This window comes from Tupaia chinensis, unplaced genomic scaffold (genome assembly GCF_000334495.1).
Source record: "Tupaia chinensis unplaced genomic scaffold, TupChi_1.0 Scaffold000477_1, whole genome shotgun sequence".
Taxonomy (NCBI): Eukaryota; Metazoa; Chordata; class Mammalia; order Scandentia; family Tupaiidae; genus Tupaia; species Tupaia belangeri.
This window is the reverse complement of record NW_006159986.1, coordinates 3,439,888-3,458,552: the sequence shown is the minus strand read 5'-3', so window position 1 is coordinate 3,458,552 and position 18,665 is coordinate 3,439,888. Positions and strand designations below refer to the sequence as shown.

Genomic DNA, 18,665 nt, shown 5'->3' with positions numbered 1-18,665 from the left:
GTCCAGGACTTGAACCACAGTTGGACATGTGGGAGTCCAGCGCCCTCAACCACCATGCCGTGCTACCTGCTGACCTGAGTGGTTTTCTTTTTTTTTTTTTTTCATGTTTATAGTAGACATTTATTTAAAGTAATACACCTGCAGGCCAAGTTATTTTTAAATTACACTTTTCAGGTTCGACCCCAACTTCATAAAAATACTTGAAGAACAACCAAGTCCACGATTGCAATCTAGTTACTTCTTTGCCCACTCTTCTCTCCCTTCTTTCCTGAATAACTTCTTTTAGATATGGTTCAAGGTAGAAATTATCCTCCTCGTATTTTGTCCACTGCTCTTTAGGCAAGATCTGCTGTCTCATGGTCAGGTCCAGGGCTCTTAATGCGAAACATCCTGTCATTGTAAAGGTGCTCAGGAAGTCTTCTTAGGGCTTCCTTCACCTCTTCATTCTCATATATCGTATCATCTCGCATTAACCTCAGTTTATTGAATCCCACAGCATTGTAATACCATTTTCGAATACCATCCAGCCACTGACCTGATGCTAAAACGGCCAGCCTGCTCGCAATTTGACCCCTGACCCCTGTTTTTTGTTTTGTTTTCTTTTAAAGACTTATTGAGGCCTACAGGTGGACTCCCACGTTGCCAATCATAGTTTGTTTGACTCGTAGACCTGGTGGCTTGTTTTCTAATTTTCTCTCTCTGTCTCTCTCTGGTGAGTGTGAGTCCTTTGTAGCAAATTTTAAAATAATAGTGATGATAAATAAAATTAAATAATTATTTTAAAAGTATTTATTTAATTTTATTTATTATTATTTTTTTAATTTGATCAGAGAGACAGGGAAAGTGAAAAGGCAAGCCTCCAGATTCAGAACTCAAACCATCGTGCCGCCTGCTGGCCTCCCTTTTTTTGTTGTTGTTTCACAATTATTTATTTAATTTATTATTGTTTTAATTTCTTACATTAAACAAAGAGACAGAGAGAGAGGGAAAGTGAAAAAGCAAGCCATCAGGTCCAGGACTTGAACCATAGTTGACCATGTGGGAGTCCAGTGCTTCAACCATCATGCCACCTGCTGGCCCCAACCTGTTTTCTTTTAAAGTTAGTTGTACTATGTTGGTTGTACCATGCCATCTCTACGACCTGGTGCTTACAGCCGCTGGATCCCCACATGGCTGACTTCATGGTTTGAGTCCTGGAAGGGAAGAAGAGATGGAGGAGGGACTGTGGTGTGACTGTTCCCCACAGGGATGTGCTTTCTTCTCTCCCTCTGTGTGTCTGTCTTGTTGTCCACCTCTGGTCAGTGTGTGCACCCTGTAGCAAAAATGATAAAATGAGTTGTAAAGTTGCTGCTGTCCATTTGCACAGGTAGTCAAAAACTTGTCTGTGTCCTTTTATTTATTTATTTATTTTTGGAGAGGTTTTTGCTCTAGGGCACGTGTGCTCGCCAGAAAGACAGAGAGAGACAGAAAGTGAGAAATCACCTCCCAGGAAGGATGGCCATGCCACAATCGCTTCTCCATTCTCCTCTCGGGATCTTGGGCATGCACACACATGTGCCCGGTGTGAGTTCAAGCCACTGGATCCGGGACTCGAACCGCAGTTGACTACATCAGAGTTCAGTGACATAGCCATTACGCTAACTGCTGGTCCCTGTCTGTGTTCTTTCAGAGTGTGTCCACATTCTTACAGTTTGGTTCCTTTGAAATAGTTCTGAGAATTGGCCCTTAAGTTTTCAAAGCAGTGACCTATGCTAAACTCTGTTTCGCGTTCTTCTGCCTTCCTTGTAGATAAGTGTCCTAAAAATGCTAGTTATTACGGTAATCGAGCAGCCACGTTGATGATGCTTGGAAGGTTCCGGGAAGCTCTTGCAGATGCACAGCAGTCGGTGAGGTTGGATGACAGCTTCGTCCGGGTATGTTATGGGGCTGTTTAGGGGTGATCGAGTTGCCGCGGTTGAGTTTGTCTAGGCCAGGGTTTCTTGATGGCAGCACTACCACATTTTGGGCCAGGTGATTCTTGGCTGTGGGGGGCTACAGTGTGCTTATAGAGTATTTAGCAACATCTCTAACTAATCACTAAGTGTCAGCACACCCTCCCAGTAGTGACAGCCAAAACTGTCTTTTAACATGACTGAATGTCCTCCAGAGGACACATTGACCCAATTTAGAACCACTGCTCTAGCCTTTTTTTCTCATGTTGGTTTTGTGTGGGTGTTTTTTTTGCTGATGTTGCTTTCTTGCTGTATAACCAGTCATGCTCCTTTTCTCCTTTCTTTGTGTTTTTTCTTCTAGGGACATCTACGAGAGGGCAAGTGCCACCTCTCTCTAGGGAATGCCATGGCAGCGTGTCGAAGTTTCCAGAGAGCCCTAGAACTGGATCACAAAAATGCCCAGGCGCAACAGGAGGTATGGCTCAGTCCTAGTTTGTAATCAGAAGAGGCCTTGTCAGGTATTGGATGAATAACGACTTGAAAGTCAGATGGAGATATAGTCCCACTGTGCCATCAACCACACCTGGGTGACTTTAGGCTGGTCTGATAGTCTCTCTGAGCCTCAGCTTTCTTATCTGTAAAATGACTTTTGAATATGATGTTCAGCTTTAGAAAACCTATGAAAATTCAAGAGTTTCTGAGATGGCTGGGAGAATAGGTAGATCTTTTAAGGTACTGATTTGAGTGAGGTTAAAGAACTTGAGTGAATTGAAATCCTAATTGAATTGGTAGCAACATGCTGTAGTTGATGTGCATCCGGGGACAACTGTATGCATTGATGTACAGTTGTCCCCGGATGCACATCAATGAGAAGCTCAGAACTTCGGTGCAGTACCTGGCAGTGCATTGCCTTTATTTATATGTCTGTCCAGGCATGACTGTACTGTCTCTGACTTGAAGTTCAAACTGAGGGTGAGGTTCGGTCATAGCCTTTCTGTTAACATCTTTATCAACTTGATTTATGAAAAGTCTGCAGTTCTGATTCTCTTGAAAACAGATTCATCAAGGCCTTGTGAGTTTTGTGTTTGTCGAATCTACAACTGCATTAAAACTTTCCTGTATCTGATTTTCCGGTTTCTGATTCTTTAGTTCAAGAATGCTAATGCAGTCATGGAATATGAGAAAATAGCAGAAACGGATTTTGAGAAGCGGGATTTTCGGAAGGTAAAGCACAACTATGAGAAAATAAAACCTACCCTTTCTAATAAAGTTGTTATTCATGTGCATTTGCATGATAAATAACAGGAGTGATATAATACAAAAGATCTATAATAGCAAATCATCATGTAAATTTGGGTTTTGACTTTTTTTCTTTCCCTCTTTTTTGTTTTTTTGCTAGAGGGCTTGTACCCTAGCTGAAGAGGGACAGAGAGAGGGAAAGTAAGAAATCACCCCTCCCCCACACTCCCTGAGCCACCCCCCCCCACACACACACACACGCACACATGCCGGAGGTGGGGATGGCTGTATAGCAGTCCCTTTTCTTCTATTCTCCTTTCAGGAGTTAGGGCCCACGTACACACGTGCCTGACATGATTTTCAAGCCACTGGGTCTGGGGCTCGGACCATGATCTTTCCTATTTTTTTTTTCTTTCCCTCTTAAATGTTTTTTTCTTAATTTACCAGAGGGAGAGGGAGAAAGCACCTGCCCTTATTGGGGTGTGGTCATTCTGCAGTACCTTCTTTACTTCTTCACACTTCAGTCTGTCAGGGTTTGGGGTATACTTGCTGCCATGTTTTTCAAGCTGCTGAGTGCCAGATTTGAGCTGCAGTCAGCCATGTCAGATCCAGCTCCCTTAACCACTAGGCTTTGAGGTCAGCCCCTTTCTTATTTTTTTTTTTTCTTGCTAAGGTTTTTAATTATATTTGGCTTTATGACAAAAAGCAAAATGAGTTTGTTACTTGAGTTGTTTTTTATTATTGATGTAGTGGCCTAACAATATGCTACCTAATAAAGGAAAAGCCCTTTAGATTTAAATATTGGATATGGATTGGGGCATATGGATTGGGGCCAGCAGGTAGCGTGGTGGTTAAGGGTGCTGGACTCCCACATGGTGGACCAAGGTTTGAGTCCCAGACCTGGCAGATTGCTTTCTTGCTTTCTGTCTCTCACTCTCACTTTCACTCTCACTCTCACTCTCACTGTGTCCCTCTCCAGTCAAATTTAAATAAATAAATAAACAAAGTTAAATAACTCTTTTAAAAAAATACTGAGTTTGGATAATCTTTTTTTTTTTTTTTTTAAAGACAATTTTTTTATATAGGGCATGTGCATTTGCTGGAGACACAGATAGTGAGACAGAAAGTGAGAAACCACCCTCTGGGGGGTGGTCACGCTACAATCCCTTCTCCTCCATTCTTTTGAGATTTTGGTGATTTGGGGCATGCACACACGTGCCGGCATGAGTTTAAGCATCCAGCTCTAGGACTTGAACCATGGTCAACTACGTGGGAGTCCAGCAATGTTACTATTACACCATCTGCTGGTCTTGGATAGTTCATTTTTATTTGAATAATGAGATCCACTTTATATGAACTGGGAGCTATTAAATCAAAAGAAGAGGCCTCTTTTATACTTTTGAATGGTGTTACGTAACCATCATCACTGCCTTTTTTATGTCCTTAGGCCTTATGATAGTTCTTGAAAATTTATGTATTAAAGAATGTGAAAAGGACCAGACAGAGGTACAGTGGTAAAAGGTAAAACATGAGGTTTGCAAGGCCTTCCTACATGGGGAGGTTCCTAGTTCAAGTCTGGAGACCACCCTGAGAATGGCAGGTGTGCTTGTGCCCATGATCTGGGACTGGCTTAGGCTGGAGGTGAATGCTGGTGTCAGAACCCTGTTGTGGGTGCTGTCTCTGTCTGTCTCTCTGTCGTACTCAGGGAAGAAATAAATAAACTTAAAGGGGGAAGAGAGTTGACATATCTGAAACAAGGAAAAGGTGTAAGAGACTCTAGATCTCTCTCTAGATCTTGTAGTCATTATGACTGATGTAATTCCCAACTCTCATCTTTTGTTGGTACTTAGAGATAGTTTTAACACTCATGATTAAAAGGGATAAGTAGATGGCCCTAAAAAGATAAAAAAACAAACAACGCTGATTGGGGGACATTTTCAGGATCACTTAAAAGAGGTTTGTGAATACTGTCCCGTGAAGGGAGCAGTTACTTTATATGTTGTAATTTGCTCGGTAATTTCTGTCACAGGTATTCAGTAACTGTTCGATAAGAAGGTATAGTTAAGAATCGTTGGGACCAGCAGTTAGCATAATGGCTATGTCACTGGAGTCCCATGTAGTTGACCATGGTTCGAGTCCTGGACGCGGTGGCTTAAACTCAACGCTGGGTGCGTGTGCGTGTGTGCCCAAGATTCCAAGAGGAGAATGGAGGAGAAAGGGATTGCAGCATGGCCATCCCCCCTGGGGGGTGATTTCTCGCTTTCTGTCTCTCTCTCTCTCTCTGTCTTTCTGGTGAGCGCACGTGCCCTATAACAAAAAAACCTCTCCAAAAAAAGAAAAAAAAAAAGAATCGTCTATAACTAAGATACTAGAAAGGCCTTTTATTTGTTAATAAATGTATCTGTTTAGCTTAGTAGAGTCCCAACATTGACTTTGTTAGCATCCCTCTTCTGTCTATTGGTGTTAATAACCAAAGTGTCCTTGCAGTGTGTCTTTAAGTTCGTTTTGTGTGTGTGTGTGTGTGTGTGTGTGTGTGTGTGTTTAGAAAGCGATTCTGCCTACTGTCACGTTTTCTGAGGTTTACATAGGCAAAAGCTTTGTCTTGAAAGGCGGTCTTTTGGGTATCTTTTCTCTCTTGCCTACTGTGGAGCCAGAATCCAAACTTTGTGAGAGTCCTCTGTTTGTGACATCCCAGCCCCCTCACTATAGCTCATGGTGATGTCACAAATGAAGAATTATGATCCTGGTAGGGGAAACAGATGAACTTGGAAGAAACAAAGATCTTCTTTGCCTGCAGCTGTCCCTAGTCATGAGGAGGTGGGGGTGGGAGGAGGTGGGGCCCTGAGCCTCCAACTGACGCTCCCCATGAGGAGCAGGATCAGCTCTGCATGGAACCTTGTCCTTGGGAAGGCAACAGGGTGTGGTCACTAAAATTTCTAATGACCTCTTTCTTTCTCCTCTCTTATTCTTTTTCCATTTGAGGGGAAAAAAATAGTACCACGATTTGACTCACGTAATACCTGAATTCTACATTCTCATTTTGTCCTTAGAACTTCCAGGATGGTAATCTGCTGCTAAAGGAGAGGCATCCCCTTCATGGCTGTGTTGACATTGCAGAAATTCAGTGGAACAGTTTAGGGTTTTTATGTACTTGCTCATATTATTTATTTATTTATTTATTTATTTATTGGAGAGGTTTTTGCTATAGGGCTCATGCACTCTCCAGAAAGAGACAGAGAGACAGAAAGTGAGAAATCACCTCCCAGGGGGAATGGCCACACCGCAATCTCTTCTCCTCCATTTTCCTCTTGGGATCTTGGGCACAAACGCACATGCGCCCGGCGTGAGTTTAAGCCACCGGGTCCAGGATTGTACTGTGGTCAACTACATGGGAATCCAGCGACATAGCCATTATGCCAACTGCTGGTCCCGTATTATTTTATTTCAATTTTAAGTAGTTTCTATTCATGGTTCAAAGACCAGAAAGTGTGAAAAAAAATATTCAGTGATGAATGTCCCTTCAAACTTGTCCTCCATCTGCCCTGCTAAGGTAACCACTATTCTTATGTCTTCTATTTAGGTCTACAATTTTGTGCATATATAAATTCAGATTCTTAATTTTCTTCTTTTGGCATGAAAGATAGTGTGCTGTACACAGCTTTGTACCCCTTTCTCCCCTAAATAAATCTTGGAAGTCTTTCATATTAGTACATGGAGATCTCTGTTTTAGAGCCGCATAGTATTCCATTATATGAATGTGTCTGTTATCTGACCAGCCTTCTGGTGGTGGAATTTGAGATAATTCTGCTTGTAAATTTGCAGAGTCCACCTCTTCCTGATCTCCATAGCCAGATTCTTAGAGGGAGTTAAGGGTAACTCCAAATTTCTCTTTTGGGTCAGTTATTCTTGGGAAAGATATGATTTAGCAAGGAATAGCAGCTAAGTCAAAAAAGAAAGCTCAGGGGCCAGCAAGTGGCATGGTGGTTGAGGCACTGGACTCCCATATGGCCAACTGTGATTCAAGTTCCGTACTTGGCAGTTTGCTTTCTCACTTTTCTTCTGTCGCTCTCTCTCTGGTGAGCATACATGCCCTGTAACCAATTTTTAAACATAAGTTAAATAATTATTTTTTTAAAAAATGAATGCTCAGAGAACAAACTTGTAAAAAGAGAAGAGGGGAATATAAAGAGATAGTTTGTGAAACTCAAAGAGTGAACTGATCTCAGGTTGCTATGTGTATGAGGGATATTTAGCTTATGCTTTATATAGCAAATTGCTAAGAATAGTAATCTGATACAGTTTCTTCAGAATGCTTTAAAAAGGTAAAGTGAGACATGGTAAATTTTATTTATTTATTAATTTTGAAAATTGAGCAAACAATTTATGAATTGGGCAGTTCTGTTGGAAAGTGGTAAGGACACTCCACCAAGGGAATGCAGGCATGAGACTTGTGACAGACATGGAAGTAAAGTCAAGGAAATATTTAATAGGTTACAATGATATGGTTGCCTTATTTGGTCTATCCCATTGGAAAGTCCCTACTTATAAGTTTGTTGGCTGCTTCTGATGGGTTGAGCTTAAGTTTTGTTTTTCTTTAATGTAGGCATTTATAAGAAATAGATAAAAATAATTCTCACTTATTTATTTTTTTATGAGAGATTTTCGCTATAGAGCATGTGTGCTCACTGGAGAGATAGACAGAAGGTGAGAAATCACCACCCAGAGGGGATGACCACGCCGCAATCCCCTCTACTCCATTCTCTTTTCAGGATTTTGGGCACATACACACACATATGCCCCAGGTGAGTTTTAAGCTACCAGGTCCAAGATTTTAACTGCTGTTGACTATGTGGGAGTCCAGCAACCTAACCATTACACTATATGCTTATAGTTTTCACTTAATGTTTATGAATCAAATGTTGAAGTCACAGGGACTAGCAGGTGGTTAAGGGCTCTGGACACTCCCACATGGCCAACCACGGTTCAAGTCCTGGACTTGGTGGCTTGCTTTCCTACTTTCTCTCTCTCTCTCTGTCTCTCTCTTTCTTTCTCTGGTCAAATTTAAATAAATGAATGAATATATAAAACAATAAAATAATTCTTTTAAAAAATATGTATTTAGGTACCAGCAGTTGGCGTAATGGCTGTGTTGCTGGACTCCCAGGTAGTAGACCATGGTTCAAGTTCCGGACCAGTAGCTTAAACTTATGCCAGGTGCGCGCGCGCGTGCGCGTGTGTGTGTGTGTGTGTGTGTGTGTGTGTGTGTGTGCCCAAGATCCCAAGGATAAGGGAGGAGAAGGGATTGCGGCATGGCCACTCCCCCGGAGCGGGGGTGATTACTTGCTTTCTGTATCTGTCTCTCTCTTTTTCTCTCTGAGTGGACGTGCCCTATAGCAAAAAACTCTGTAAAAAAAAAAAAGTATAAAAAAAAATTTATATATATGAAATATATAAAATATAAATATATTTATATATTTTTTTTTTATTTTTTTTGGAGAGATTTTCACTGTAGGGCGCGTGCGCTCGCCAGACAGACATAGAGAGACATAGAGACAGAAAGCAAGAGATCACCTCCTGGGGGATGGCCACACCGCAATCCCTTCTCCTCCATTCTCCTCTTGAGATCTTGGGCACGCACACACATGTGCCCGGCGTGAGTTATTACATTGGATTACATATAACTTTACAGTGTATTACATTGCTTATTTATTTATTTATTTATTTTTGGAGAGTTTTTTGCTATAGGGTGCTTGCACTCCCCAGACAGAGAGAGACATAGAAACAGAAAGCGAGAAATCACCCCCCAGGAGGGATGGTCACGCCGCAATCCCTTCTCCTCCATTCTCCTCTCGGGATCTTGGGCACGCACGCACACACGCCCGGCGTTTTAAGCCACTGGGTCCTGGACACGAACCGCGGTTGACTACGTGGGAGTCCAGCGACATAGCCATTACGCTAACTGCTGGTTCCCTACATTGCTTTTTCAAAAGGGAATGCCATGCATGTCAGTCAATACAGAGACATTAATCTCCCCGCTTCAACATTCAATATCTTTTCTATGATTTTCCCAATTATTATTATTATTCTAATTATTTTTTAAAAGTCAATCACTATTTCTCACTTTGCTTGTAAAAAGACTTTACCCATCATGAAATACTTCTCAGACCAATCCAGTTGAGAGTACTATACATGTCATCATCAACAGGTAATAAGCCATGTCTGCTTCTCACTAATGTCCTGCCTCTCTATTGTTCTCTTGCTATCTTTCTCTATCCTCTTCTCTTCAGAAACCTTAACTGATTTTATCTGCTCAGAGATTCTTTAGGCCTGGTCTCCATTTTAATTTACTTTAACAAAAACTACTTAAAACGGACTATTTTATTGGTACTAAAAAATAGGAGCCAGCCAGGTGGCGTGGTGGTTAAGCCAGTGACACTGGATCCCACATGGTCTATTGCATAGTTCGAGTCTTGAAAAACACATTGGGTGCGTATGTGTTCATGCCCAAAGTCCTGAGAGGAGAATGGAGGATAAGGGATTGCAACATGGTCATTTCTCCTGGGCGGTGTTTTCTCACCTTCTCTCTCCTCATCAGCGTCTCTCTTTGATGAGTGCATATACCCTATGGCAAATTGAAAAATAAAAAAGATGTGAGGGAAGCTATCATAATACTCAACAAGATAGGAGGCTCTTGGCCCTAAGATTGAGGAAACTGAACTAATAGGTCATCTGGAAAAGTCAGGATATATATATATATTTTTTTAGGATATATTTTTTTATGCAAACTGTGTCATGACTTTCTTGACTACCCAATATTTCAGTGGCATAGAGAGCAATAATTCTGTGCCAGTTTGTTTTTGTCACTCTTTGTCTTGCTAATAGACTAAGCATGATGAATTATGCAAAGTAGCAAATAGCAGTATCTGTGAGAAGAAGGTGTGTTGGGTGTGATTCACTACGGAAGCAACTTAGCATGGTGGTTAAGATGATAGGATCTGGCACCAGCACATGGTATGATGGTTACATTGCTGGACTCCCAAGTGGTTCAAGCCCTGAACTCAGTGACTTAAAATTCATGCTAGGCGGGACCGGCGGTTCCGTGATGGTTAAAGGCAATGGATTGCCACATGGCTGACCACAGTTTGTGTCCCGGGCGTGGCAGCTTGCTTTCTCACTCTCTCCCTCTCCCTCTGTCCCTCTTTAGTCAAATTGAAATAAACAAGTGAATAAATAAATAGAGTTAAATTAAATAATTCTTTTTAAAAAAATTCATGCTGGGCCCATGTGCGTGCATGCCCAAGATCTTGAGAAGAGAACGGAGGAGAAGGGATTGCAGCATGGCCATCCCCCCGTGGGTGATTTCTTGGTTTCTCTCTCTCAGTCTCTCCAGCAAATGCACATGCCCTGTAGCAAAAATCTCAGCAAAAAAAAAAAAAAAAAAAAAGATCAAGAATCTTTGTGTGGGGGACCGGGCATTAGCGCAGGGGGTTGCGAGCAGTTAGCGCAGTGGCTATGTCACTGGACTCCCACATAGTCGACCACGGTTCACATCCCATACGCTTAAAACTCACGCCAGGCGCGTGTGTGTGCGTACCCAAGATCCCGAGAGGAGAATGGAGGAGAAGGGATTGCGGCGTGACCATCCCTCCTGGGGGGTGATTTCTCGCTTTCTGTCTCTATGTCTCTCTCTGTCTGTCTGTGAGCGCACGCGCCCTATAGCAAAAAAACCTCTCCAAAAATAAAAAAAAGTTAAAAAAAAAAAAAGAAAGAATCCTAGTGTCTAGGATTGAATCCCGCTTTTCATCACTTACTGGTTTGGTTACCTTGAGCTTCAGTTCTCTGTGTCTTAAGTTTTCTCATGAGTAAAATATATTACCTATTTTATAAAGTTGTTTGATAATGAAATGAGTCAATATGTACTCAGTAAATTGTTTAATAAGTATTAATGTCATCATTGTCATCTAGATCAATTGCTGTCTTCATTTCAGTACTTAATAAGTTAGGCGTGTTTTAAAATTTTGAAATTACTTTTCTGTTCAACAGTGGACACAGGGAACATCTTTGAATTTTGAGTCTGTTTGTTGCCAGTGACCAAACTAAACTGAAGACATTTCTGGAGTCCAGGATGAAGGACCTTATTTGCTCCTTTCTTCACCTATAGGTTGTTTTCTGCATGGACCGTGCTCTGGAATTTGCTCCTGCCTGCCATCGCTTCAAAATCCTCAAAGCAGAATGTTTAGCAATGCTAGGTCGCTATCCAGAAGCACAGTCTGTGGCCAGGTATGCATCAGGCCAGTTCAGCATGGAATGCCAGGTCCTGTGGGCAGATGCTCTTCTACAACTCTCTACAGGAGAAACCACCTTCTAGGCCTGGGGGTGGGCCAGTGGGGTTGATAAGACCTTTCTGAAACTTAACACCAAAAGTTAGACCAGATTTGCAAACCCACAGGTATGTAGTAAGACGTACTGGGCGTATAGCAAGGGCTTGTAAGAACAGATTGTGTTATGTGAGTTTGGGGGATTTTTTTTCCTGTTTTTTTTTTTTTTTTTAAATAAATTCTATACGCTAGAGTTTTGTGAACTCCAAAGGGCCAGATTGTACATAAATACAAGGAGTCTTCCAAAAAGCTATGGGAAATATGAATTACAAAAAAACGGCATAGGTTTTAACATTTTTTGCACACTAATAAACTCATACTTCACTTCCATTTTCCACAAATGTTTTGAAGTCCCCTTGTATTTTAACCTCTGTAGGCGTAAAATCTGTGCACAGCTACTCAACTCGGCTGTTGGAGTGCAGAAGCAGCCATAGATAACAGATGAACAAATGGGTATAGCTACATTTCCATAACACTTTATTTACAAAGACAAGTGGCAGAAAGGATTTGGCCTTGTGGGCTATAGTTTGCCAAACCCTTTCCTACTCTCATAAGAATTGTGAGAACAAGTTTATTAAAGATATATGTAGGTGGTTTATTTGGAGAAAGTTTGGGGGCAGTTCTTGGAACTCCGTCTACCTTTGGATGCTTTGAATACTAGACACGTGGTCAAGGGAGAAACTGGCCACAAATGGTAGTAATGGTGTGACATTCCAGACCATAGCTCAGTGTGCCCCTGTCTATTGCAGTGACATTCTACGAATGGATTCCACCAATGCAGATGCTCTGTATGTACGAGGTCTTTGCCTTTATTATGAAGATTGTATTGAGAAGGCAGTTCAGTTTTTTGTACAGGCTCTCAGGATGGCACCTGATCACGAGAAGGCCTGCGTTGCTTGCAGAGTAAGTTCTTGGCACCAGATTGGGGTGAGAAAGAAAGCTTCCTTTTTGGGCCTTTAAGGTAGTTAAAATGAATGCTTTTTCAATCACAAGAAATGTAATGGCTTCACTTCCTGCTTTGCAAGGATGCTTGGTCCTTTCATTAGAAATTATTTCAGGGGCGGGACCAGCAGTTAGCGTAATGGCTATGTCGCTGAACTCCCATGTAGTCGACCACGGTTCGAGTCCTGGACCTGGTGGCTTAAATTCACGCCGGGCGCGCGTGCGTGCATGCCCAAGATCCCGAGAGGAGAATGGAGGAAAGGGATTGCAGTGTGGCCATCCCCCTGGGGGTTGATTTCTCATTTTCTATCTCTCTGTCTGTCTCTGTCTTTCTGGCGAGCATACGCACCCTATAGCAAAAACCTCTCTGGAAAAAAAAAAAAAAAGGAAAAATGATTTCAGGGGGACCAGCAGATGGCATGGTGTTTAAGGTTCTGGACTCCCACGTGGCCGACCATGGTTTAAGTCCCATACCTGACAGCTTGCTTTCTCTCTCTCTCACTCTGTCCCTCTCTAGTCAAATTAAAATAAATAAATAAATAGATGAATGAATAAATAAATAAAGTTAAATAAAATAATTTTTTTTAAAAATGAAGAAATGATTTCAGGGTGTTGGCTGGTGGCGTGGCGTGGTGGTTAAGGGTACTGGATTCCTACATGGACGACCCCAGTTCAGGTTCCAGACCTGGTGGCTTGCTCTCTTGAGCTTTGTCTTTCTCTCTCCCTGTCTGGCCAAATTAAGAAATAATAAAATGGCCCCCCTCAAGGGGGCGTGGTCATGCCATGATCCTATTTCTTCTGTTTCTCCTTCCCATCAGGATTTTGGATGTGCACAAGATGTGCCTGGCATGTTTTTCTTCTTCTTCTTTTTTTTTTTTTTAGGAATTATTTTTTTTTTTTTCTTTTTTTTTAAGAATTATTTTGTTTTTTATTTATTCATTCATTTATTTCATTTTTTAATTTTGACCAGAGAGGGACAGAGCAGGAGAGGAGGAGAGAGTGGGAAAGTGAGAGAGCAAGCCTCCAGGTCCGGGACTTGAACCGTGGTCGGCCATGTGGGAGTCCAGCATCCTTAACCACCACGCTACCTGCCAGCCCCAACCTGGCATGTTTTTCAAGGCACTGGGGTGGGGATTCAAACCACAGTTGGCCATGTGGGATCTAGCTCTCAATGCGCAGTACTTAACTGTTGCACTGTAGGGCCAGCTCATTTTGTGTGTGTTTGTGTGTGTGTGTGTGTGTGTGTGTGTGTTTTGTTTCATGATGTCCTTTTATAAATCCTGGTTTTTCCCTGACTATTCTGTAAGAAGCACTAATAAACTACAAGTACCCAGGAAGTTAAGTTAGTGTTAGTTCAGGAGGTAGACTGTGTGATGCTAAATGACTAGAATCAGAGAAACTGAAAATAATCTCTGGCTTCTGTGCAGTTGTCTGAGGCTTTCTGGATATGAACTGATCTCCCCTTGCTTCTTCTCTGTAGAATGCCAAAGCACTCAAAGCAAAGAAAGAAGATGGAAATAAAGCATTCAAGGAAGGAAATTACAAACTAGCATATGAACTGTACACAGAAGCCCTGGGGATAGACCCCAACAATATAAAAACAAATGCTAAACTCTACTGTAATCGGGGTACGGTTAATTCCAAGGTAAGCACTAATCTGGGTCTTGGGGCCTATGGAGATACTTTAAGGGACATCGAAGAGGTATTAGGAAGTCTGCCCAATGAGGGTAAGCCAGATGAAAGAGGAGAAATTGTTTTGGTTAATATTTCAGCTCATTAGAAACTATCTCCTGAGAGACAGGTGGTTTTTTTGTTTTATTTTGTTTTTCTATGGGATTTAGGAGCACTCAGAGCAATTTGGGGATGTATCGAGCAATTTGGAGGTGTATTCCTGGTTCTTCACAGTCCTTTTTCTCTAGTTCAGAAGTGGCTAGGTCCTTTAGGATCATTTAAAACAACTATGTCGCTTCTGTTTGTCGAAGCACATTATGATTTATCTTTTAGGAGTAGTTTGGAGGAAATTGGCTCGTGTTTTAGGTTTAGTTTTTTTGTTTTTTGTATTTTTTTTTAAGAGATTTTTGCTATAGGGTGCATGCTCTTGGTGGAGACAGAGAGGAAGCAAGAAATCACCCCTTGGGTGCAATCTTTTCTCCTCCATCCTTCTTTTGGGGTCTTAGGCATGCATGCACACACGCCCAGTGTGAGTTTTAAGCCGCTAGATCCAGGTCTCAAACTGCAGTTGACTACGTGGGAGTCCAGCAGCACAATCATTGTGCCATCTGCTGGTCCCTAGGTCTAGGTTTTTATCTCCAGCATAACTGATGGTCCCCATGAATGGTTGGGAATGGCTGTAGCCCTACACAGTATAAGAAATGAGGAGTAGGCTCCTTGCACCTGTAGAGTTCTAGTAGGTAAAAACCATGGTAATTTGACCCCTGTAGTTGGCTTCTGGAAGAATGGAAGGTAGAAATATTTCTGTAGTATTTCTGTGTTTTGATTGGGCACTAACATGGAATGATAGAGGTGGTTACCTTCTAGGTTAGTGTGACTGGCTTGTATTACATAGAAAAGAAACCAGTTTTGAATTTGGTGTCCTTAGTTCTCTGAGACACTGGCTTTCCCAAAAACAAGAGCCTAGTATGACAGGCAGCCCGATAGAGCCTCTCAGAATTTTGAGGCCATTCTCACAGCTTCTGGGCCCCCTCAGTCACCAAAGATAGGAAGTGTGACTGCTCTCTCTCTCCTGAAGCTTAGGAAACTAGATGATGCAATAGAAGACTGCACAAATGCAGTGAAGCTCGACGACACTTACATAAAAGCCTACTTGAGAAGAGCTCAGTGGTAAGTGCCTACAAGGGGTGGGGGGACGAGGGAGCTGCCACTGGCCCCCCAGGGGAATTGCGTTGTGGCTGATGAAGCAGACCAGGGATGTCGTGAGGTCATTTGGTCCTTCCCCCTGCCTCTAGGTGGGATTGTTCCAGCCCTAGACTATCTTTATAGACCTCCAGCGGAGGAGATTGCACAAGCTCCCTCAGTCTCCCATGCCTGTGTGTAACGCCCCTCACGGTCAGTAAGTTTCTCTGATGCCTGACCCAATTCCTTTTGTTAAAGTTTAAATCCATTTCCTTTGGAGATTTTATTTTGTGTTGTACACTTTTGCTCTAACTTGGCACAGTGCTTGGCACATACGTGCTCACTCAATAAATGTTTTGTTGAATAAATGTATGGTTCTTGGAAGAGGAAGAGATAAAGTATCTCTTGGAGATAGTTGAACTTTATTTATCCTCTCGTTCTGTGGGCGAGAAGACTATCTGAACATTGAAAGGCATTTAGTCTGGCTCAGCTTCCTAGCAGTATAAGGAATCTCCTTTGAAATACCATGAATGGATAGTCTGCACGTGAGTGTTTTGGGCAGTGGGCACCTCCTTATAACTCGAGTATGCCTACTTCCAGCACCCAGGTCTTTCCAAGTCACATACTTGTTCATCTTACTCTTGGACCCACCAGACAACTTTCTCCAGACAGGAACATTTACAAAGGCTAGGAAAGGGGCCAGCAGGTGGCTCGGTGGTTAAGGTGCTGGGTTCCCACATGGTTGATCCTGCGGTTCGAGTCCTAGACCTAGTGCATTGAAAATCACTTCAGGAGAATGTGTGCCCAGAATCCTGATAGGAGAATGGAGGAGAAGGAATTGCAATATGGCCACCTTCTCTGTGAGGTGATTCCTCACTTTCCCTCTCTCTCCCGATAGCATGCCCTATGGCCCCCCCCCCAATAAAAATACATACAAAACTCCAAAAAAAAAAAAAAAAAGTTAGGAGACACCTCTCTTTGAGAAACCCACCTTCTTATTTTATTTATGTTATTATTGCTACAGAATGTGTATGCTCACCAGAGAGAGAGAACACCCCGCAGTGGGATGTGTTGTGCTGCGGTCCCCCTTTACTTTTTCATTCTGTCAGAATTTTAGGAATGGATACCCACAAATCTGGCAGGTTTACAAGCTGCCGGGGTTGGAATTCAAATTGCTATCAGCCTCATGGCTGCCCACTCACAGTGCTGCAGGGCTGGCCCTCCATCTCTTTCTTTCTTTTTTTTTTTAAGAGATTTTTGCTATAGGGCGCATGCACTCACCAGAGAGAACACGAGAAATTACCCCCCAGGGGATGGGCAATGCCACAGTCCTTTCTTCTCCATTCTCGTCTCTGGATTTTGGGATATGCATGCACATAGGCCTGCCGTGAGTTTTAAGGTGCCAGGTCTGGGACTTGAACTGCAGTTGACTACGTGGGAGTTCAACGATGTAACCATTACACCATCCACTGGTCCACCTCCATCTCTTCTTATTACAGATTATTCCCCAAGCAGACACTAACTTTAAGATTTCTAAAGAAAGGCATTTATTGTATACCAAACACCTGTTTATTCCAACACCTGTTCCATTCCTTATAAAATGTCATAGCTGAAGAAAAGACACTGTTCTTGATACTTACTGATACCTGATGAGTCAGTAGTTTAAGCTTCCCTACCTCATCAGTGGGGCAGAATCTCTCATGGACCATTTAGTGTTCCCAAAATTACTGCATTTAAAATCGGAAAACAGCTGCTGTGTGTGGTGCTTTTTAAAAAGTGGATTTCTAAATAGATGACTTAAGTCTACCCAGCAGAAACAAAGATGAAAGTGTATTATAGATTTTGTGAGGCCATCCATCACTCTTTATCTTTGCAAGCCCTGGCAGACAAGCAGAAGCTTTGGAAGACAAAAGAGGACCCTTTGCCCAGCTAAAGACTTATTTGAACAGACTCAGAATGCTGTGTGCATGAAGGTGTTTGCTGCAGTTTTATCTATGGTAGCAAAAAAAGGAGAATCACCTCATGCCTAGTAAGAAGGGAATGGCTAGGAACATGAAACTAAATCTCCTCAGTGGGATGCTCTACAATATTAGAACAGAGAGTGGGAAGATTGGTTAGGAAAATAGGATGGAGGGTGATATTTTTTTTTCCTATATATACAATAACCAAAAGCCTAGAATTGCTTTGATTGGACAACTCTGTCTTTGTGATAGAAACAGAATTGTCCTTGTCACTTCTGTCTCAGATTCCACCACAGGGGGACAGCATGCACTGTTTTAGCACAGTTGACCGAGAATTTGACAGTACCCTCATGCAGCTGAATTGACTTGCAGTACTGGACATTAACTCAAGCCTAAACCTTACCAGAGGCCCTACCCTAGTCTGCCTCAGCTTATCCCTAAGGTTGGGGAGATACCAGATCTTTTTTGTATCTCCTGTAATGAACTTGAGGTTTCCCTTTTCCCCTAAAGCTCTACTTTTTTTTACTTTTTCTTCCTTTTTTTTTTTTCTTTTTTTGTTCACCAGAGAAAAAGGAGAAAGCACCCACCTCCCCCATTGAGTGTGGTGGTCTTGCCACAGTCCCTTCTTCATCTTTCCATCCCTTCAGGATTTTAGGCACGCATGACAGCCACCAGGACTGAAACTTGAACTGCTGTGGGTCACATGGGATTCAGTTCCCCGTGCACAGGATTTACCTACTCCAATTTGGGGTTAGCTTATTTTCTTCAATTTTCTAGAAGATTTAAAATGTAAAGATAGCTTTGAATTTTAAGAAATGCGAAGTAAAAGGCAAATCACCACAGTATGGTTTGTTTTGTACACTACATATAAGCACAGAAAAATTCATCAGGATCTGAGTCTATCAGACCTTTCTAGACCCTGGGCTATCAGTTACTGATTTTGCTATTACTGAAAATTATATTGCATTTCATTCAGAAATTGGTTCTCTGACTTCCTAGTAGCATTTTTGCCCTGTGTGTGCAGAGTGGTGTTTTTTAGGGTTTTTTTGTTTGTTTAAGAATTGCTTATTTAATTTTTATTTATTCTTTTTTTTTTTTTTAATTTGACCAGAGAGAGACAGAGGCACAGGGAAAGTGAAAAAGCAAGCCACCAGGTTCAGGACTTGAACCGTAGTCGGCCATGTGAGAGTGTCCAGTGCCTTAAGCATCACGCCACTTGCTGGCCTGAGATTTTTGTTTTTTTAAAACCAGAGAGTATGTGCACACATCAGAGAGAGGGAAAAAGCACCCCCTAGCAAGGCCTGGTCACACCATAAATTTTCCATCCCATCAGGATCCTGGGCATGCACACATGTGTGGAG

At 42.2% G+C, this 18,665-nt stretch overlaps 1 protein-coding gene and 1 pseudogene across 2 annotated transcripts in view; one reads left to right on the top strand and one right to left on the bottom strand.

Annotated features, from left to right (window-relative positions):
- DNAJC7 (DnaJ heat shock protein family (Hsp40) member C7) overlaps positions 1-18,665 on the top strand; it is a 49,590-nt gene that overhangs the window by 24,628 nt on the left and 6,297 nt on the right. For both annotated transcript variants that reach the window (XM_006156000.3, XM_006156001.3), the window contains exons 3-9: positions 1,789-1,913; positions 2,293-2,406; positions 3,081-3,155; positions 11,332-11,450; positions 12,298-12,451; positions 13,971-14,135; positions 15,240-15,331. In XM_006156000.3, coding sequence (XP_006156062.1) covers positions 1,789-1,913; positions 2,293-2,406; positions 3,081-3,155; positions 11,332-11,450; positions 12,298-12,451; positions 13,971-14,135; positions 15,240-15,331 — 844 coding nt within the window. The remainder of the gene's footprint in view (positions 1-1,788; positions 1,914-2,292; positions 2,407-3,080; positions 3,156-11,331; positions 11,451-12,297; positions 12,452-13,970; positions 14,136-15,239; positions 15,332-18,665) is intronic.
- Positions 105-719, bottom strand: LOC106735659 (cytochrome b-c1 complex subunit 7 pseudogene; annotated as a pseudogene).